Here is a 15,830-nt window from a genome sequence, read left to right as displayed (position 1 = left end):
TAGCGCCTTAATCTTAACAGCTAAGTCTGCTTTTTTCGAAAAATTATGTCACTTATTTATAACTTTTATCAGTGAAGGGACCCAACACCCAAATCCTGGACTCCAAAAACTCATCATCACGCATGACTAACGCTTTAAGCTCTCTTTCAATTGTTAATCAAAATGAAAACGAGAAATAAAATTCAATTCCATAATTCTAGTGAGAGTCAATCTCAAGTTTACAAATCATCAATCAAAAAGAAACAGCAAGCAACTTAAGCTTCGCTAACGACCATCAAAATCAACAACAGCAATTTAAATTAACTTACATCAAATTAACCAAAAATAAGTTTTTTAACTATTGTGATCAACTTCAATTTCGTCCTAGTAAACTGGTAAGACCAACAATCAATTACCAGACTAATAAACATAGCCAACTAACAGTTGGAAAAGAGCAATGAACGCAAAGAAACTGAAAAAAAAACGATTTCCATATTTTTTTTCGAAGAAAAAATCAGATGGCCTTAAAGCTCTTTGAATTTGTGGAACAATCTATGATAGACCCTTTTTTGCTAAAAAAAATAACCCAATTTGAGAAAACTGTATCAATAGGCAAAATTTTTATTTCGCTGCGAAATCTGATAAATAATTTCCATTTTCGAAGTAAAACCGCGAAAAATCAAAATTGAGCGTGAACAAATTTTAAGACTTTTTCCTAAACAAAAAAGACCCATATAAGAGTACTCACTACGTTCATTACTCTTAAAAAATTGAAGAGAACGTTTGAAGCTTTATGCAGATTGAGACACGAACAAAGAAAGTTTTCATGCCTGACGAGACTTATTCGCTCATCTCTTCTTCTTCCGGCCCGTCCTCTGGGAGCCCCTCGGCTAACGGTTCGTCTCCCCCTTTGCCTCTCGTGGACCTGTTAATTATAGAAAACGGTAATAAAAATAAATAAATTATTTACCTCAGCCGATTTAATGCCGATAGTGTCAAAGTGACGAAAGCGCTTCAAATTTGCTGAGGTACATTGCTCTCAAATCATTCTGTACATAAGTAGCTAACCTTGTGCTTTTGGTCTTGCTTCCCGATTCAGTGGCGTCTTCATCTTCATCATCTTCTGAGTCTCCCTCCGACTCCTCTTCCTCTTCCTCCTCCTCCTCCTCCTCTTCTTCTATGACGTCATCGTTTTTCTACACACACGCAAACGTTGCCAACAGAAAAATCGAAAAGGGTCTATGAACTGAATGAAATAAAAAAAATGATTCAGAGTTTTTCACCTTCAAGCTCTTTTAATTTCAAAAATTGTTTATGATTCACACTTTTTTTTATAGTAAACTAACCTATTTCGAGAAAAGTACACAATGGTGTTTTTCACTCTGGGATTTCTGAAAATTTAGTCCCAGTTTCAAAACTAAAATTCATCACAACCTCGATAAGTGTCTCCTTTTGGTTCAAAGTCATTTGAAAAACACGCTAAACTTCTGATCTACAATGCTCATGTTGCTCTGGATTCAATAGCTTTTGGATAACTTACCTTAGCTTTATCACCACCACCACCTTCTGCCTTCTTTTTCTCTTTCTTCTTTTTCTCCCCTCCCTCTTCCCTCTCCCCTTGGTTTGATGAGTCATCGCTGTCACTGATGAACTCCTTGCTCTTCACATTTGCACCTCCCGCGCCACTACCGACTGTTGAGGAAGCAGACTTACTACCACTAGTTGACTTTGCTCCACTGCTCGATTTTACTTTCCTAGAAACATGGCGGCAGCTCTTTTTAATGAAACAAAAATTAGACTGGGTTTCATGCCCGCTTTATCCAATCAATGAACTTAATCCTATTTTACTTTTTCACCTCATACTTAAGGTAGCAAACAGATTTCTCTCGGGAATGCAAGAAATGAAAGCAATAAAAGTGTCGAAACAAGCCTCTGATAGAGTTGTTTTCACATCTCTAGATTTAATTTAACATAGCCAACAGACGGTTGGAAAAAAGTCAATGAACGAAAAGAAACAGAAAAAAATGTTGACTTGTTTTTTGAATTTTTAAATCAATTAATGATTGGCACTTTCTTGATTAAATTAACTTAATTTGGAAAAAGGTATCAATAAAAAAATATCGTATGTCGCTGAGAAATTTGATAAGTAAATTCAATTTTAGAAATTAGAAGCCTATCACGTTTTTCGTGGCCTTTACACTTTTGCTGTTCGATAAAGGAGATTGCCTTCCTTCTAACAACAGAATTGCACTGATCTTAAAAAGAAATTACTAGTCGAACCGCTAAAAAATGTAATTTTGAGCCTGAACGAAGTTCATTGGACTCTTGAACATAACGAGAGTTCAATGATCACACAAAAGAACAGAGATTATAAATGTGGTTGTACTCGACCCACTCACTTCTGCTTGGGCATGCTGGCTACCAGTTTGTTGTATTCCTCTTTCAGTTTCGCCCCCTTGTCCATGTACCCCTACACACACACAAAAAAAAAACATATTATAATCCAATGGAAAAATATCACAAAGCGGTAAACTGGAAAAGTCTGTAATTTTTGTAATTTTCTACTTCCGATCAAATCAATGTGACAATGTCAAAAAATTTGAAATGATTTTCTAAATTTTGAGACGACTTTTGATAATTTTAATCTGATGTTCAAAAAATTTTCAGCTGGCATAATCGCAAAAAAAAAAAAACGTCGCATTGTTACAAAAAAAATTGATTATAAAAAATTGTCTTAGCTCAAGATATCTCAGCCCACCTGTTTTTTGTCAGCGTCCATATCCTTCCACATCTGTCCCGCAATCTTGCCAACCTCCGTCACTTTGATGTCGGGATTCTTGGCCTTGATGCTCTCCCGCTCCTCGTTCACAAACAGCATGAAGCCACTCATAGGTCTCTTGGGCATGTTCGGATCCCTGTCTTTCTTCTTCTTCCTACTTCCTCCCGAGGACTCCCCTCCTCCGGAACTCCTCTTCTTGTCTTTCTTCTCGAAGCCCGGCTCATTCTAATAGATAAACACACCTATCTTTGGAAAATACATAACACATTATTTGTTGCTTTTTTCGTTTTGTGACATGAAACCCAAATTTTTTGCTTATGAACATGTTACAGCTATCCATTTCATTATTTCAGCATCTAGAGCCTAAATTCGATTATCAGCAGCATTTTACGGTGATTCTGAGATAAATTCAAGCTTCCCAACTCAAACTGTGCAATGAATATTTCATTTCACTATTAATATTTGAACATTTTTAAATTTAGGAGCCACTAACACTTCAAGTTTAAACTAAAAAAAAAACAATTAACATTGATCACTGATTACCACACACTCTGTCGCATACTTTATACTTACAATAGTAGAGGCTATCCTGCGCTCTTTCTTTTTCTTCTTCTCCTTGTCCCCTGAAGAAGACGCCGCCCCTCCCTCTCCCCCCGCCCCTGGCTCGCCCTCCTCCGATGAGGTCACATACTCCGCATGACTGTCATACTCCTCGGCAACATCGTCCTCCTCTCCCGGGGCGAAGTCAGAGTCCTCCTCACTTGAACCCCCGTCACCTTTGACCTCCCGCTCTCTGCCCTCTTTCTTGACCTTCTCCAGGTAGGGGTCAAACTCTCGCTTTCTGCTGCCACTTCCACGGCTCCTACCAATCACACTTTATTCAAAGTAAATATCAACCCCCCCCCCCAAGTCAAGCGGTGCGTGAAGGGTTAGATTTAAGGAGGGGAGTAAGCGATGACTCGTCGTAGTGGGGGAGGGGGGAGAAGATCGTGGGAGGATCTCGATAACTGCGTTATTTCGAAACTCAAGAAGAAGACTTGCGCATACATCTATCAAAAACTCAATTTTTATCATTCTTTCTGGTTTGCAAGACTGTCTCTCAATTAATAAGCGTTCTAAAAAGTCTTCAGAGACAAGGCTCATTTTGTTCAAAGATACATTAAACTTGAAAACTTCATCTTTCATGGAAAAAGCCTGCCTTTCAAAATAATTTACAACTAATTTCACGGCGCGGTTTGCTATCATGTGAGGAAACTAAGCCGTTCACTATATCTCAATTTTTGCATAAAAACAGCATGATTGAGATTTGTAAACCCAATTGTCAAAACTACGCTCCAAGTTTTAGGGAGACTTCAGGCTCGGTATTGGAATTAGCCTCAGAATCAGAATTTAATGATCAAATCAGCAGTTGTCAAACAGCAATCACATTACACTGACTCAGACTTTATAAATCATTCAAACTCAAAAATGAATCAAATCAAAACAGCCAACTTGTCAAAAATATTCCTATGAACAGAAACAGTTGTTTACGCTACTCATTTTATGATGTTAAGTCAATGAGATCCAATAGAAGAAGTCCAAAACAGAAATCACCCTGCAAATGGAACGAAGAAAAATCGGTTAGTTGCTTAATGTTAGACGATTCGATGGCCATGCGTAAGCAGTTGACGAACTGGACAGGTTATTTTCGCGAAATAGTGAGAGCCGCGTCAAAATTTAGATACAATTAAGCGACTGTAGTTTTGCTTCTGATTTTGAACATTCACACTCAAAAAACAGAACACTGTGTGGCGTAAACGAACATATCCATCCTACAGTTGAAAGAGAAACAATGAACACCAAGACATCGAAAAAAAATGACTGGCTTGTTCTTTGAAAAATTTCAGCTTTCGGATTGCAATAAATTGCCTTAAAGATGATTGAACTTCAAGAACAATTGATACTTGACACTTTGCAAATGAATTAGAAAAAATTCAACCGCAAACGATCAAATTGGGCCTGAAAAAAAAATATGGCCAACACACAGTTGGAAAAGAGTCAATGAACGCAACAAACAGAATTTTTTTTTGAAAAATCTGTTTATACGAAAAAAATAAAATGCCCTTTAAGCTCCTTGAATTTCTAGAAAGACCAGCACTTTTTTGATAAAATAAGCCCAATTTGAGAAAATTGGATTAAAAAGTAAATTTTCATTTCGCTGGGATATCTGAAAATTAAATTCAACTTTCGAAACTCGAAGTCAATCGTGTTTGTCGTGACTTTAACACTTTCGCTGTTCGATAGTGGAATATGGCTTCCTTTTAACAGGAAATGAACTGAACTAAAAAAATGAAGAAAATCCGAAAAAAACAAGGTCCGTACAAACTCACTATCAGCTGGCTAGTGTAATCACGACTCAGAAGGCTTTACTATGATATGTAACTCGACCTATTCCAAAAATTATTTGTGGTACCTACGTGATTTTAAGTGGAAAAAAAAAGAAAATAAAACATAGCCAACAGACAGTGTGAAAAGAGTCAATGAACACACAAAAATAGAATGATAGTGACTTGTTTTATAAAGAAAACGTCAACTTTTAAACTCTAACGAATATATGCCCTTAAAATCTCTTTGATTTGCAACCCAAAATTATGACTGACAATAATTAATTAAGCTCAATTTGAGAAAACTGGATCAATAGGTATAACTTTTATTTCGCTGGGAAATCTGAAAATTAAATTCCACTTTCGAAACTAGAACTCGGTCTCATTTTTCGTGATTCACACTTTTGCTGTTAAAAGGTAGAGTTTGCCTTCCGTTTAACAAAGGAAATGAACTTAAAAAGAAATCAAAAGACAAACCGCAAAAGAGTAAATTTGAGGTAAATGTGAATTTGTAGCACAAATATTCATATATATTCTAAAAGCGGCAAAATCTGCAACCCCCTTACAACCTTGGTCTTCATACTTAACCTTTTAAAACCGCTCGTTTAGCATTAAATTGATGCTGATGTAAGGTGGTGGTGGGGGGGGGGGTTTCCGAGTTGAGAAAGGTCTATCAACAAAGGAATTCTACCCATCTAACAAGACGAAAAATCAGTTAGTTCAACTTTTTCAATACAAGTCATATCATTCTCGCGCCAACTCAAAAACATAGGCAGCAGAAAGTTAGAAAAGTGTCAATGAACAAGGAAACCGAAAAGAAGATTGACTTTTTTCGAGACATTTTCCGCCTTCGAATTTCGGAGAAAAAATACATAACGATAGAGCTCTCTGAACTTCGAGAATCTTTTATGATTAGCAAATTCTCTACTAAATTAACCCAATTGGAGAAAACTGGGTCAATACGTTTTAATCTTACTCCACTGAGATCTATAATCATTCACATTTCTGCGGGCAATTTCCATAATGAAATCACCATTTTTTCGCGCCATAATTGGAGAGAATAATTTGTTTTCAAAATTGCAAACAAATTTGAACTGAACTCAGAAATCAAAAGTGAAACTGCGAAAAATTACATTTGAGTGATCAAATTTTGAGACACGTGAAAAAAAATCACACGACCTTAAATGTATTCTTTGCTTTCATTGACACCTAATCACGTGAGGAGTGAACACATGTGCATTTTCCATCACTTGCACGTACAACATTCAATGCGGCGACTATTCCCATGAAAAAAGAAACGAAGGCGCAAAAATTCTCAGCCAATCATAGTTCTTTGAACAAATCGAAATTGGCTAATTTTCCGGCGCATTTCTTTCGAAATTTTGAAAGCTGAAATCCGATTGGCTAAAAATTTGTTGCTGGCATTCGATCCTTCTGGTATGAGTCACCCTCACGAGCCATGCAATTGAAAATAAACTAACAGACCTGGATTTTGCCCACGATCTGAAACTGTAGGAACATACAGAATGCAATTCCAACAATTGAAATTTATTTCGCCAGTACAAGAAACAAAATGTTGCATTACCAAATTGTTATTAATTTAACTCTATTCCGACTTTATCCGTTATTTATAAAAAAAAAACATTTGAATACATTCGAAAAAATGTAATATAATTAATGTAACCTTACTATTTGTTTAAATAAAAAAAAACACTCAAATTGAAGTAATTGAGATAGTGGTTATAAAAAAAGCAGTTGCAAATTGAACTAACTTGCTAGCTTCCGTTTCCGACTCGTCCGAATCTTTCAAGTCCGAGTCAGTCTCGCTCTGGGCCTCGTCTCCGATATTCTTGATCGGAATGTTCTTCTGCTTCACAAAATCGAACAGTTTGTTGTACTCGCCTCTCTCTATCTGAGAGAATGTGTAGCTCTGTTAAACAACAAAATCCCCATTATCTAAAACATGCGCTTCTTGCATCGAAACGTCTGATACTGATTCGTAGCTTTCATAATAAAAATATCGCCAAATTTCCAACCACGCTTTTTTCAAGGATTTGACCCCATCACCAAGCAAAAAGACCCCCCTGTGGTATTTGCCAATATATACTAATTTTGAAGGGGTCCGCGATATTAAAAAAAAAAACGCTATATTTTTATCATAAAATTTCCCAAAAAATACCCAAAATTGGCATTTTGGCCTGTTTTTTCAATATATTGCCTGTGGCGCAGAAAAGTTTGTCAAATAGGGTACGAGATCGATAGAAAAGATTATTTGGTCGACCTAAAGAAAAGGTCGACAAACATTTCGATTTTTTTTAAATCACCAAGAGAAAATCCTAGATCCGCCCTTGCATTATTTCAAACATAGCCAATCGAAGATAGGAAAAGAGTAATAAGCGCAAGTAAACATAGAAAAAACACTGACTTTGTTGAAAAAATCTCAAATTTTGAATTTCAAAATAAAAAATAGATGCCCTTTAAGCTCTTTGAATTTCTAGAACAATATATGATTGGCGCTTTTTGATAACATTAACCCAATTTGAGAAAACTGGATCAATAAGTAAAGTTAATATTCTGCTGGAAATCAAAAATTAAATTCCACTTTCGAAACTAGAAATCGTTCACGTTTTTTCGCGCTACGATTTCCACGTTCGATTTTGGAGAGTGCTATTTACGTCACTTTCAGCAGATGAGATTCAATTGAACTCAAAATGCATATATACCTAAGTGCATTCATAAACGCATCAATATGTATGAATGCACAGCTGTAACAAAAAACAAAAAATCACTAGGCTCACTACGTTCATTACTCTTAAAAATTTCTTTTAAAGAAATCTTTAACATAGCCAACAAGCAAAAACAGTTAATGAAATTGAATCAGTATCTAAGAAAGAAACAATTATTCAAATTTTAGTCGTTTTTCAAGCTATGAAACGTTTTGAAGTAAAATTTTCACTGTTCCCTGAACCTGAAACTGACTAAGCCGATATAGCGAAAGCCGAACATAAAATTATTAAATATAAAAAATATTAAAAACCAGTTGGTAAATTTAAAACAAATATATGGCCTTGGAGCTCTTTGAATTTCTGGAACAATATGTAGATTGTTTAGTCAACTGGGAATCGGAAAACTTAAATCCATTCAAAATGAGAAGTTGATCAAGATTTTCGTGGCCTTTACATTTTACTTTTGCTGTTCCGCGGTGGAGTTTTAACTTAAGAAGAAATCATAACTCAACCCGCGAAAAAACTAATGCACGAAATCCTGCTGTTTAATTAAGCCATAAGCTTGGCACTTTAGTATGCGAACGTTTTTTTTTGGAAAATAGTGACCAATCTAACACAACGCTAGTGATGGAAATTAAATTTAAAGCAAAAAGTTAAACCGCTATTCAAATCCTCATTTGAGAGCATCATTTGATCTCCACTTAAATTCAAATTCAACCGTGAGCTTTAAAGTCCAACCAAAAAAGAAAATCTTAAACAAATCGAATTAATTTTAAAATGCAATCAATATACTTGAAAGAAACTAATAGCTCCTGGAAACTCTCAAAATTTTCAACGACGAGCTTGCGCTGAGAACTCTGAAAATTATAATCTTATTCAAAACTACACTAAATGTATCACATTTAATTTGTAGAGCGAAAATTATGCTCCACCAAAAGACAATCAGAAAAGCAGTTTCATGCCAAATTAGAAAACAATAAATGCCAAATTGGAACACAGAGGCAAAAATGCGCTTCGCAAACACTAGCGAGTACACGACAAAAAGTAGCTCTATAAAGTTCAAAAAGAAAAAGTAGAAATAAGCCTCGAATTAGTATGAAATCGAATACGTCTCGGCTTCGAATCTACGGCCTACAGCGACCTAGAGATTGTAAATCGCACGCACTAACCACTGAGCCACGGAAGCTTCAGTGATGAAAAACACTAGCCACAAATAAAGCAGAGAACAGATGCTGTGCGATTTCCAAAGCTACAGTAAAAATTCCATATAAGTGAACACTTTCAATGAAAATTTTTATTTCCGAGTTAGGTTAAAAATAAAAGAAAGTTCGTAGTAATACATTACACTGATCGCTAGTGTAAACAAGAAGGCTGAAAAGCACTACTCGCGGAGATATCCTTACAATATGTTTGCAAAAATAACAAACAGTCGCTTTAAAGAGTGGTGGAGAGGCGAACACACCTGTAACAGGCCTTTTCAAAACCAACCAGGAAAACTTACGTTGTTTGGAGCCAAACTCGATAGGAGACAAAGCCAAAATGAAAAAAAATCAGAAAGCTAAAAAAAAACGGTATGCATATCAACCAGCGTTAAAAAATCAGTGGAAACTAAACCATTAAAAATACGACAAAAATCATGGACAAAGAAAACCAATTTCTAAGTTTAGCAATCTCGTAGATAGCAGATGTTCGAGTACGAAGATGCAATTGCACCTATACACGTAGGTTGGGATGTAATTTCGTAAAAAGCTTGAGCAATTTAGGGATGTGTGATAAAGGTTAAAAAAAAACTCGAGCGTCGTTTATGATCTTCTTTCGAGAAAAGATAACATAGTCAACACAAGGTCGGAAACTATAGACACAGAGGCGAAGCTGCGCTTCGCAAACACTTACAAGAACACGACCAAAAGCAGCTCTATCAAGTGAAAAAAAAAGTAGAAATAAGCCTCGAATTAGAAAAAATTCGACTACGTGTAGGATTCGAACCTGCGACCTACTGCAAAATAGAGATTCTGAGTCTCACGGACTATCCACTCAGCCACGCAAGCTTAACAATCGACAAACACTAGTGATGAATAAAGCAGTTACATATGCTTATAACTAGCCAATGCCATTCAGCAAAAGTGGTACCAAATACAAGACTCAATTTTGCATGTAATAACTTATATAACAAACTGAAGGCATCCACACTAACTTTGAATGCAACTAATTGCAAAGCAGAAAAGCATATTATGTATAATTTATGCAATTCAAAAAATTGCGAGATATATTGAGTTACAAAACTTCGGAAATCGACTTTTCATTATTGTTATGTTGTTTGAAACATCACTTTTTTCGGTTCATTTGATGAATTAAAAATGCATCAGTTAACCTGTTACTATTCGAATTTCAATGCACATGCTATCAAAAAAACTGTAGCAGTCCCTCAAAAGTGGCACCAATATTTGCGACTTAGGTTGGAAAAAAAGAAGGTTCGTACTATAAACTCGCTTCGCAAGTGAAAAGAACAAGGAAATCGCAAAAAAAAATACAAGGGATTGAAAATTTTTCAAATTTCGAAGAAAAAAATATATCAAGCTAAAGCTCTGTAAATTTCAAGAACACTTTATGGTTGACACTTTTTTGATGAAATAAACCAATTTAAGAAAAGTGGATCAATGAGTAAACTTTTTATTCCACTGGGAAAACTAAAAATTAATATCTTTTGAAAGTAAAAGTCGTTCACGTTGTTTCGCGTCATTTCCACTTTGTATTTGGAGAGCGCAATTGGCCTAACTTTTGACAAATGACCTTAAACTGAACTCAAAAAAACAATATACCTAAGAGCATCCATAAATGCATTAATATGTATTAATGGACTTCGGTAGTTAATAGAGCATTTTAAGACTTTTCCTGAAAAAAAAAGAAAACAAATCATCAAGACCTATTTACGTGAAAATCAGTTCGTTATTTACACTTAAAAATGCATCAGTTTCTACAAAAACACTTTCTAAGCTTCATGAGCATTCGATAATTTCCTATTTAAGCATCGTTCAATTGTTATCATGCAAAAAAAGACCCATGTGAACGAACCCCCCTCCCCCGCTAAATTGCCCAAGTGATCTGTCCCCCATACGCCCTCGACTACTTTATAAATTTAAAAAAACGCTCGCCAAATTTGCTAAATGGGAACGCATTTGCAAACTGTTTATCACCTAAATTATTACATGAGTTTTCATCAGAGAAAACTCAGTAAACTAAATAATTTCTGAAAAATCTATATTTACTTTAACCCCTACATCACTTTGAAGGGGAAGGGGAGTCGAGAGGGGGTTGTTTGAAGATCGTCCACATGGTCCGAACCAAATTCTAACAATCAACTTTTTGCCCACTAACCTGTTCCTGTTTACTCGTGACCTCAAAGTCGAAAGACCTCAGAGTTCCAGTTCCTCTAGCGAAGTTGACATGAGCAATCTCGTCAAATCTCAGGTGAATGGGGGGTCTGGGCACATAGAGGAAACCCCTCTCTAGGGGGTAGAGGTAACCAGTGTTGCTCTTGTACCCGCAGAAAATTGAGGGTTTGTCGCTTTGACTAAAAATTTCCACATATTTTACAAACTCAATTGAGGCATTTTTAATATCATGCATCTTTTAACTATTATACTGCATTAAACTCATCACCATTTTTCTTGCTTGATCTTCAAGAAAAAAAATTGTTGTCCTTGACTAAATTTGACTGGCTCAAGGCTTTTTCTTATCCTTATTTTGAAATTATTCTTGATCATGCAAACACGTTTTACGTAGAAACTTCGAGCGCAAGCATGAAATAGAACACTTGAATTTTTGAAAAAATTCGAAATAATTTCTGTAAAAGATTTGAAATTGACAAGTTCATCGAGCATTACCTTTTGAAGCTGCCTGGGACTGTGATCTTTCGGTTGGAAAAGGCCTTCATGCCGCGACTGAACATCTCATAGGTGAGACCATTCATCTGCTTGTCTATCTTACCATCGTACTTTTCTTTAATCTCTTCTCTGAATAAACAAGCGAAAATATTACCGGAAAAGAAGGGTACAAAAATTCGCTATAATAGAGAACATAATACTTAAACTTTGACACTTCTTCTTATTAATTCAAATAGAATTAATTCATATACCAAGCATTGATTAGTGATCCATGCGTTCGAAGTAAGTAAATAGGACCTGTTTAAAAATATGCGTTTAAAGGAATGTACATATCAATGTAGCAAGATAAAATGTTAGTTCATATTTCCTTACTCTGTAATGTTAAGTTCTTGTTCAATTTCCTCGTCCTTGTGGAACTGACAGATTACAAAGTGATGTCGTGTCATTCCTGCTTTCAAAGGAGGATCCAGTGAAATCTAAAATGCCCATATGATTGTAAGCTTGATCGAAACATTTTCAATTATAGTAAAGATATGAATTAGCATCTCAAAAAATGGTTAAATCAATCAACACCCAGAACGAATTCAGAAAAGTTAGGTTGCGGCTTAGTTTTAAAAGATTTTAAGCCCAAATAGGATACAAACCACAAAAAACATTTGATTGCCGTCGTTGTGAGGTAGGAGAAAGAGACGTAGCATAGAAGTATATTGCACAATCCAGACATTCGTCTTTCCTCGCATCTGGATACAGGTGGGATAGAATTTGATCTCGTGACGACCTCTGAAAAAAAACTTTGCCCAATTAAAAAAATCAACCTGCTTTAAAAGCTGCATGATCGCAACCAGTATATTAAATGACAATAAATTAATTCTATAGCGATATCTTAAGATACAAGTAAAAAAAAAACTTTTTAAAGCTTAAAGCATTTATTTTTCTTTAAAAACTGTCTAAAATAAAAGTATAAAAATTGCTTCAGCTAAAGGTTTACTACACGCAAATCAAAATTTTCGACAATAATCCGAATATGTTTTAAAGTATGTATTACTAAGGCTATTTCATACTTGGGCAGTTGACACATGACTTCTTCGAAAGACATAATTGTAGTTCCAGTAGCCGACAGAATATCTGCGGATGCCATTACTTTATCGTGAAAATCGGTCACCAAATCCACCTCGGGGTCGGCACTATTGGGAACCCAAAACCGCATTTCGAACAGCTCAATATCTGCATCGTCATTTTGGTGAAATTCTATCGCAACCTGGTTAAAACAACGAGCTGATCAACCAAAATAATTAGTTAAAACAAGTGCTTTTTTCGAGAGATCAAAAATTCTGACGATTTATTAAGACGAAGTACACCCCAGAAACCAAAACGACTGATTTTTATTTACAAATCAAAAAAAGGATAGCCAGTTGCAGTGAAAGTAGCACAGAATATTCCAACTACACCCATAAAAAACTTTTCTAAAAAATTATTCAAACTGGTTTAGTTTTTTTTGTGCGAGGTAAGATGAGAAAGCTTAACGAACGCGTATAACGCAAGCAAATAAATGACACAGTTGTCTTCAAAAACCCGACAGCAAACAAAAATTTCTCCAATCTTTGAATCACGACTGAAATGGCTTTTTTATCGTTATATTAAGTTATATCCTTTTTTAAGTTATATCCCTCAACCCATTCCGAAGATTATTTAAGGTACCCGATCTTGAATGAAAAACCACACCCAAAGACAAAAGTTCTTCCCCATTTTCAATGATCGGGACAGAACAATAAGATTAAGAAGGTTGAGAGAAAATATGGTTCTTGGCTGTTTTTTTTTTACTTCCATCTACTGTATACAAAAGATTATGGGGATAATTTCAAAATCTTTTTCCTCTAATAAAGCAAAAAGCAGGTATCTTTAAATATGCTAAATTAGTGTAACTCTCACCTCGTTTTTGCCAGGAGTATCACATTTCGTAACATTTCTTAATGGAACTTCGAAAGCTGGTTTATCGTCACTTTTATTGCGAAAGCTCATAACATCGTGCTCAAATTCAACAGCGCCATGGTTCCAGCCTTTAACCGACATATCTTGTTTCTTTAAACTGATGTCCAAATTTTGAGTTAAAAACTTCTTAATCGAATCATAGTGTTCATCCCGAAAACCATCATATTTCACGACGCTTTTGCTTTTCGTCAGAAATTGCAGTTCGTAGTCATACGCAACTTTTAGCCACTTTACACTCAAAATATCATTGGGTGAAATCTGATCGACCTTTCCTGTTGAATCACTTTTGAAGGAGACGCCATTCAAATGAACTTTAAACTTTCCCTCATACTGAAATGAACAGAAACGACATATAGTCAATAAAATTTGATGTTCTGAAAAAAAAGAACTCCAGTCACATACCAGAGCTCCTCTAACAAACTGCTTGATTCCGCTAAAATCTAGGGTATCAGTCATTTCATCTGGAAAATTCTAAATCATACAATTTATTGAAAACGACTACGATTAGGGATGAAACACGGAATTTTAAATTTTTTTCTTTTTTTTCTAATCAGAAGGTCAAAAGTATCATAGCAACCGAGGTCCCTTCATCACGTATTCCAGTCAAAATCCTTGGAATTTTCTAGATATGGAAGTGATAATGATAAAAGAAGATGACAAGTGTTTAAGTCCTTTTCAATTAAAATCGATAAGGGTTACGTTTCTTCAATAAGAACACGCAACTCGACACGAGAAAATATAATATACAATTGTTACAAATAAAAAATTTCGTCGAAAGTTATTTTGTCATTTATTGTTCCGAGTACGCAAGCGGCGTTCGCAATCTGTATTGCCAGGGAGATTCTCTGTTTTAAAAAGCTGCCTGCTCGGGGTTCCTCAGTGCATGTGCTTAAGTTCTTACAAAACTTGCTCAAAAAAATTTCTCTGCCGGGGCCGGCCGCGCCCTGAATTTCAAAAGCTAGCGGTTGAAAAAGATTATAAAAGAATTTTATACAAGCTTTTATTTCAGTGTCTGACGATGGTGATTATTTCATTGAAAAGCTTAACACAACATTGATGTTTTATTCCTAAGAGGATGTTGAAAAAGATATCCATCATTTACAAGATCTTTATACTTGTCAATTTTTCGCTCTTTCACTTCAGCGGCAGCCGTACCAGGGTTACAAACAGACCCGGCATTAATCCTACAAGGAGCTAAGGAGTCTACTACCGTTACATCCCACAAGAGCTGCTTACCAACAGCCCATGGAACGAGCGTCAAACCGTCTGGTCGCTTCTGATCGGTCCTGAAGAGGTGTCCTGGTTCTAAAACAGACGGAATGTGAGTAGAAGATAAACTCTGCTTTATAGGGGCATTCAGGTTTGAATGCCTAAAGAATCTCCCTGCACTTTTGAGGCAAGAAAGGCCATGCCAACCATCCTCGGTAACGTCTTTTCCGCACACGCATTTATGCCGTTCGCATATTTTTGAGCCTAATCGAAGTCCTATTGCAATTCTGAGTTGTTGGTTCGACAGTTTTAACCTTAAGTTTTTGCACGGGATGACGTTCAAACATTGGGAGCCAAATCTATCTTGAACGCGTTGAATCTTTCTACGTCCGTTGTTTCGAGTCGTAAAATCACGTCTGCAATTTCGCTGTCAAAAATTGGCTCCGTAAATTTTTTTTGGATTTCATTTTCCGGAGCCATTTCATTTTTTCCAAGTTCAAACCACCGTTTAAGCGCATTATCATAGGTTCCATCGACATGCTCCAAACCAAAGATTTCGCTCAAGGCATCTTTTGCTCCTGCTGCTGAGGCTAAAAAAGCGGGTAAAGCGAGTAGACGAGCGGAAGAAACGCCCAAGCCACCTTTGGCTGCCGGGAGAACTGCTTGTAAAAACTGGTTATCATCCATTTTCATGTTAGTGACCTTGTATAACGAATTTCTTAGTCATTTATCGTAGCAAAAAACAAGGGCTCGTACGCAAAAAATATCATCCATTTTCATGGTTATCATCCATTTTCATGTTAGTGACCTTGTATAACGAATTTCTTAGTCATTTATCGTAGCAAAAACAAGGGCTCGTACGCAAAAAATATAGGAGTTTTGGCATGCTAAAGCAACTTTT

The 15,830-nt window shown here is 35.9% G+C and overlaps 1 protein-coding gene across 3 annotated transcripts; it reads right to left on the bottom strand.

Moving 5' to 3' along the window:
* Positions 1-676: 676 nt before the first annotated feature.
* LOC134850989 (FACT complex subunit SSRP1-like) lies at positions 677-14,201 on the bottom strand. 3 transcript variants are annotated; one of them, XM_063866850.1, is made up of 15 exons: positions 14,123-14,201; positions 13,661-14,050; positions 12,793-12,989; positions 12,376-12,511; positions 12,104-12,207; positions 11,732-11,860; positions 11,223-11,418; positions 6,894-7,051; positions 6,607-6,630; positions 3,332-3,620; positions 2,738-2,983; positions 2,379-2,449; positions 1,520-1,733; positions 1,048-1,175; positions 677-904 (listed from the first exon to the last, which is right to left on the bottom strand). In XM_063866850.1, exons 1-15 carry the CDS (start codon positions 14,174-14,176, stop codon positions 820-822), a joined length of 2,421 nt encoding a protein of 806 aa, XP_063722920.1. In that variant the 5' UTR covers positions 14,177-14,201; the 3' UTR covers positions 677-819. The 3 variants fall into 3 exon arrangements, with proteins under 3 accessions (XP_063722920.1, XP_063722921.1, XP_063722922.1); XM_063866851.1 differs by having other exon boundaries at positions 6,607-6,624; XM_063866852.1 differs by lacking the exon at positions 6,607-6,630.
* Positions 14,202-15,830: the final 1,629 nt, after the last annotated feature.

This window comes from Symsagittifera roscoffensis, chromosome 7 (genome assembly GCF_963678635.1).
Source record: "Symsagittifera roscoffensis chromosome 7, txSymRosc1.1, whole genome shotgun sequence".
NCBI lineage: Eukaryota > Metazoa > Xenacoelomorpha > Acoela > Convolutidae > Symsagittifera > Symsagittifera roscoffensis.
Note: the sequence above shows the minus strand (reverse complement) of the source record. Positions and strands in the feature narration are given on the sequence as shown.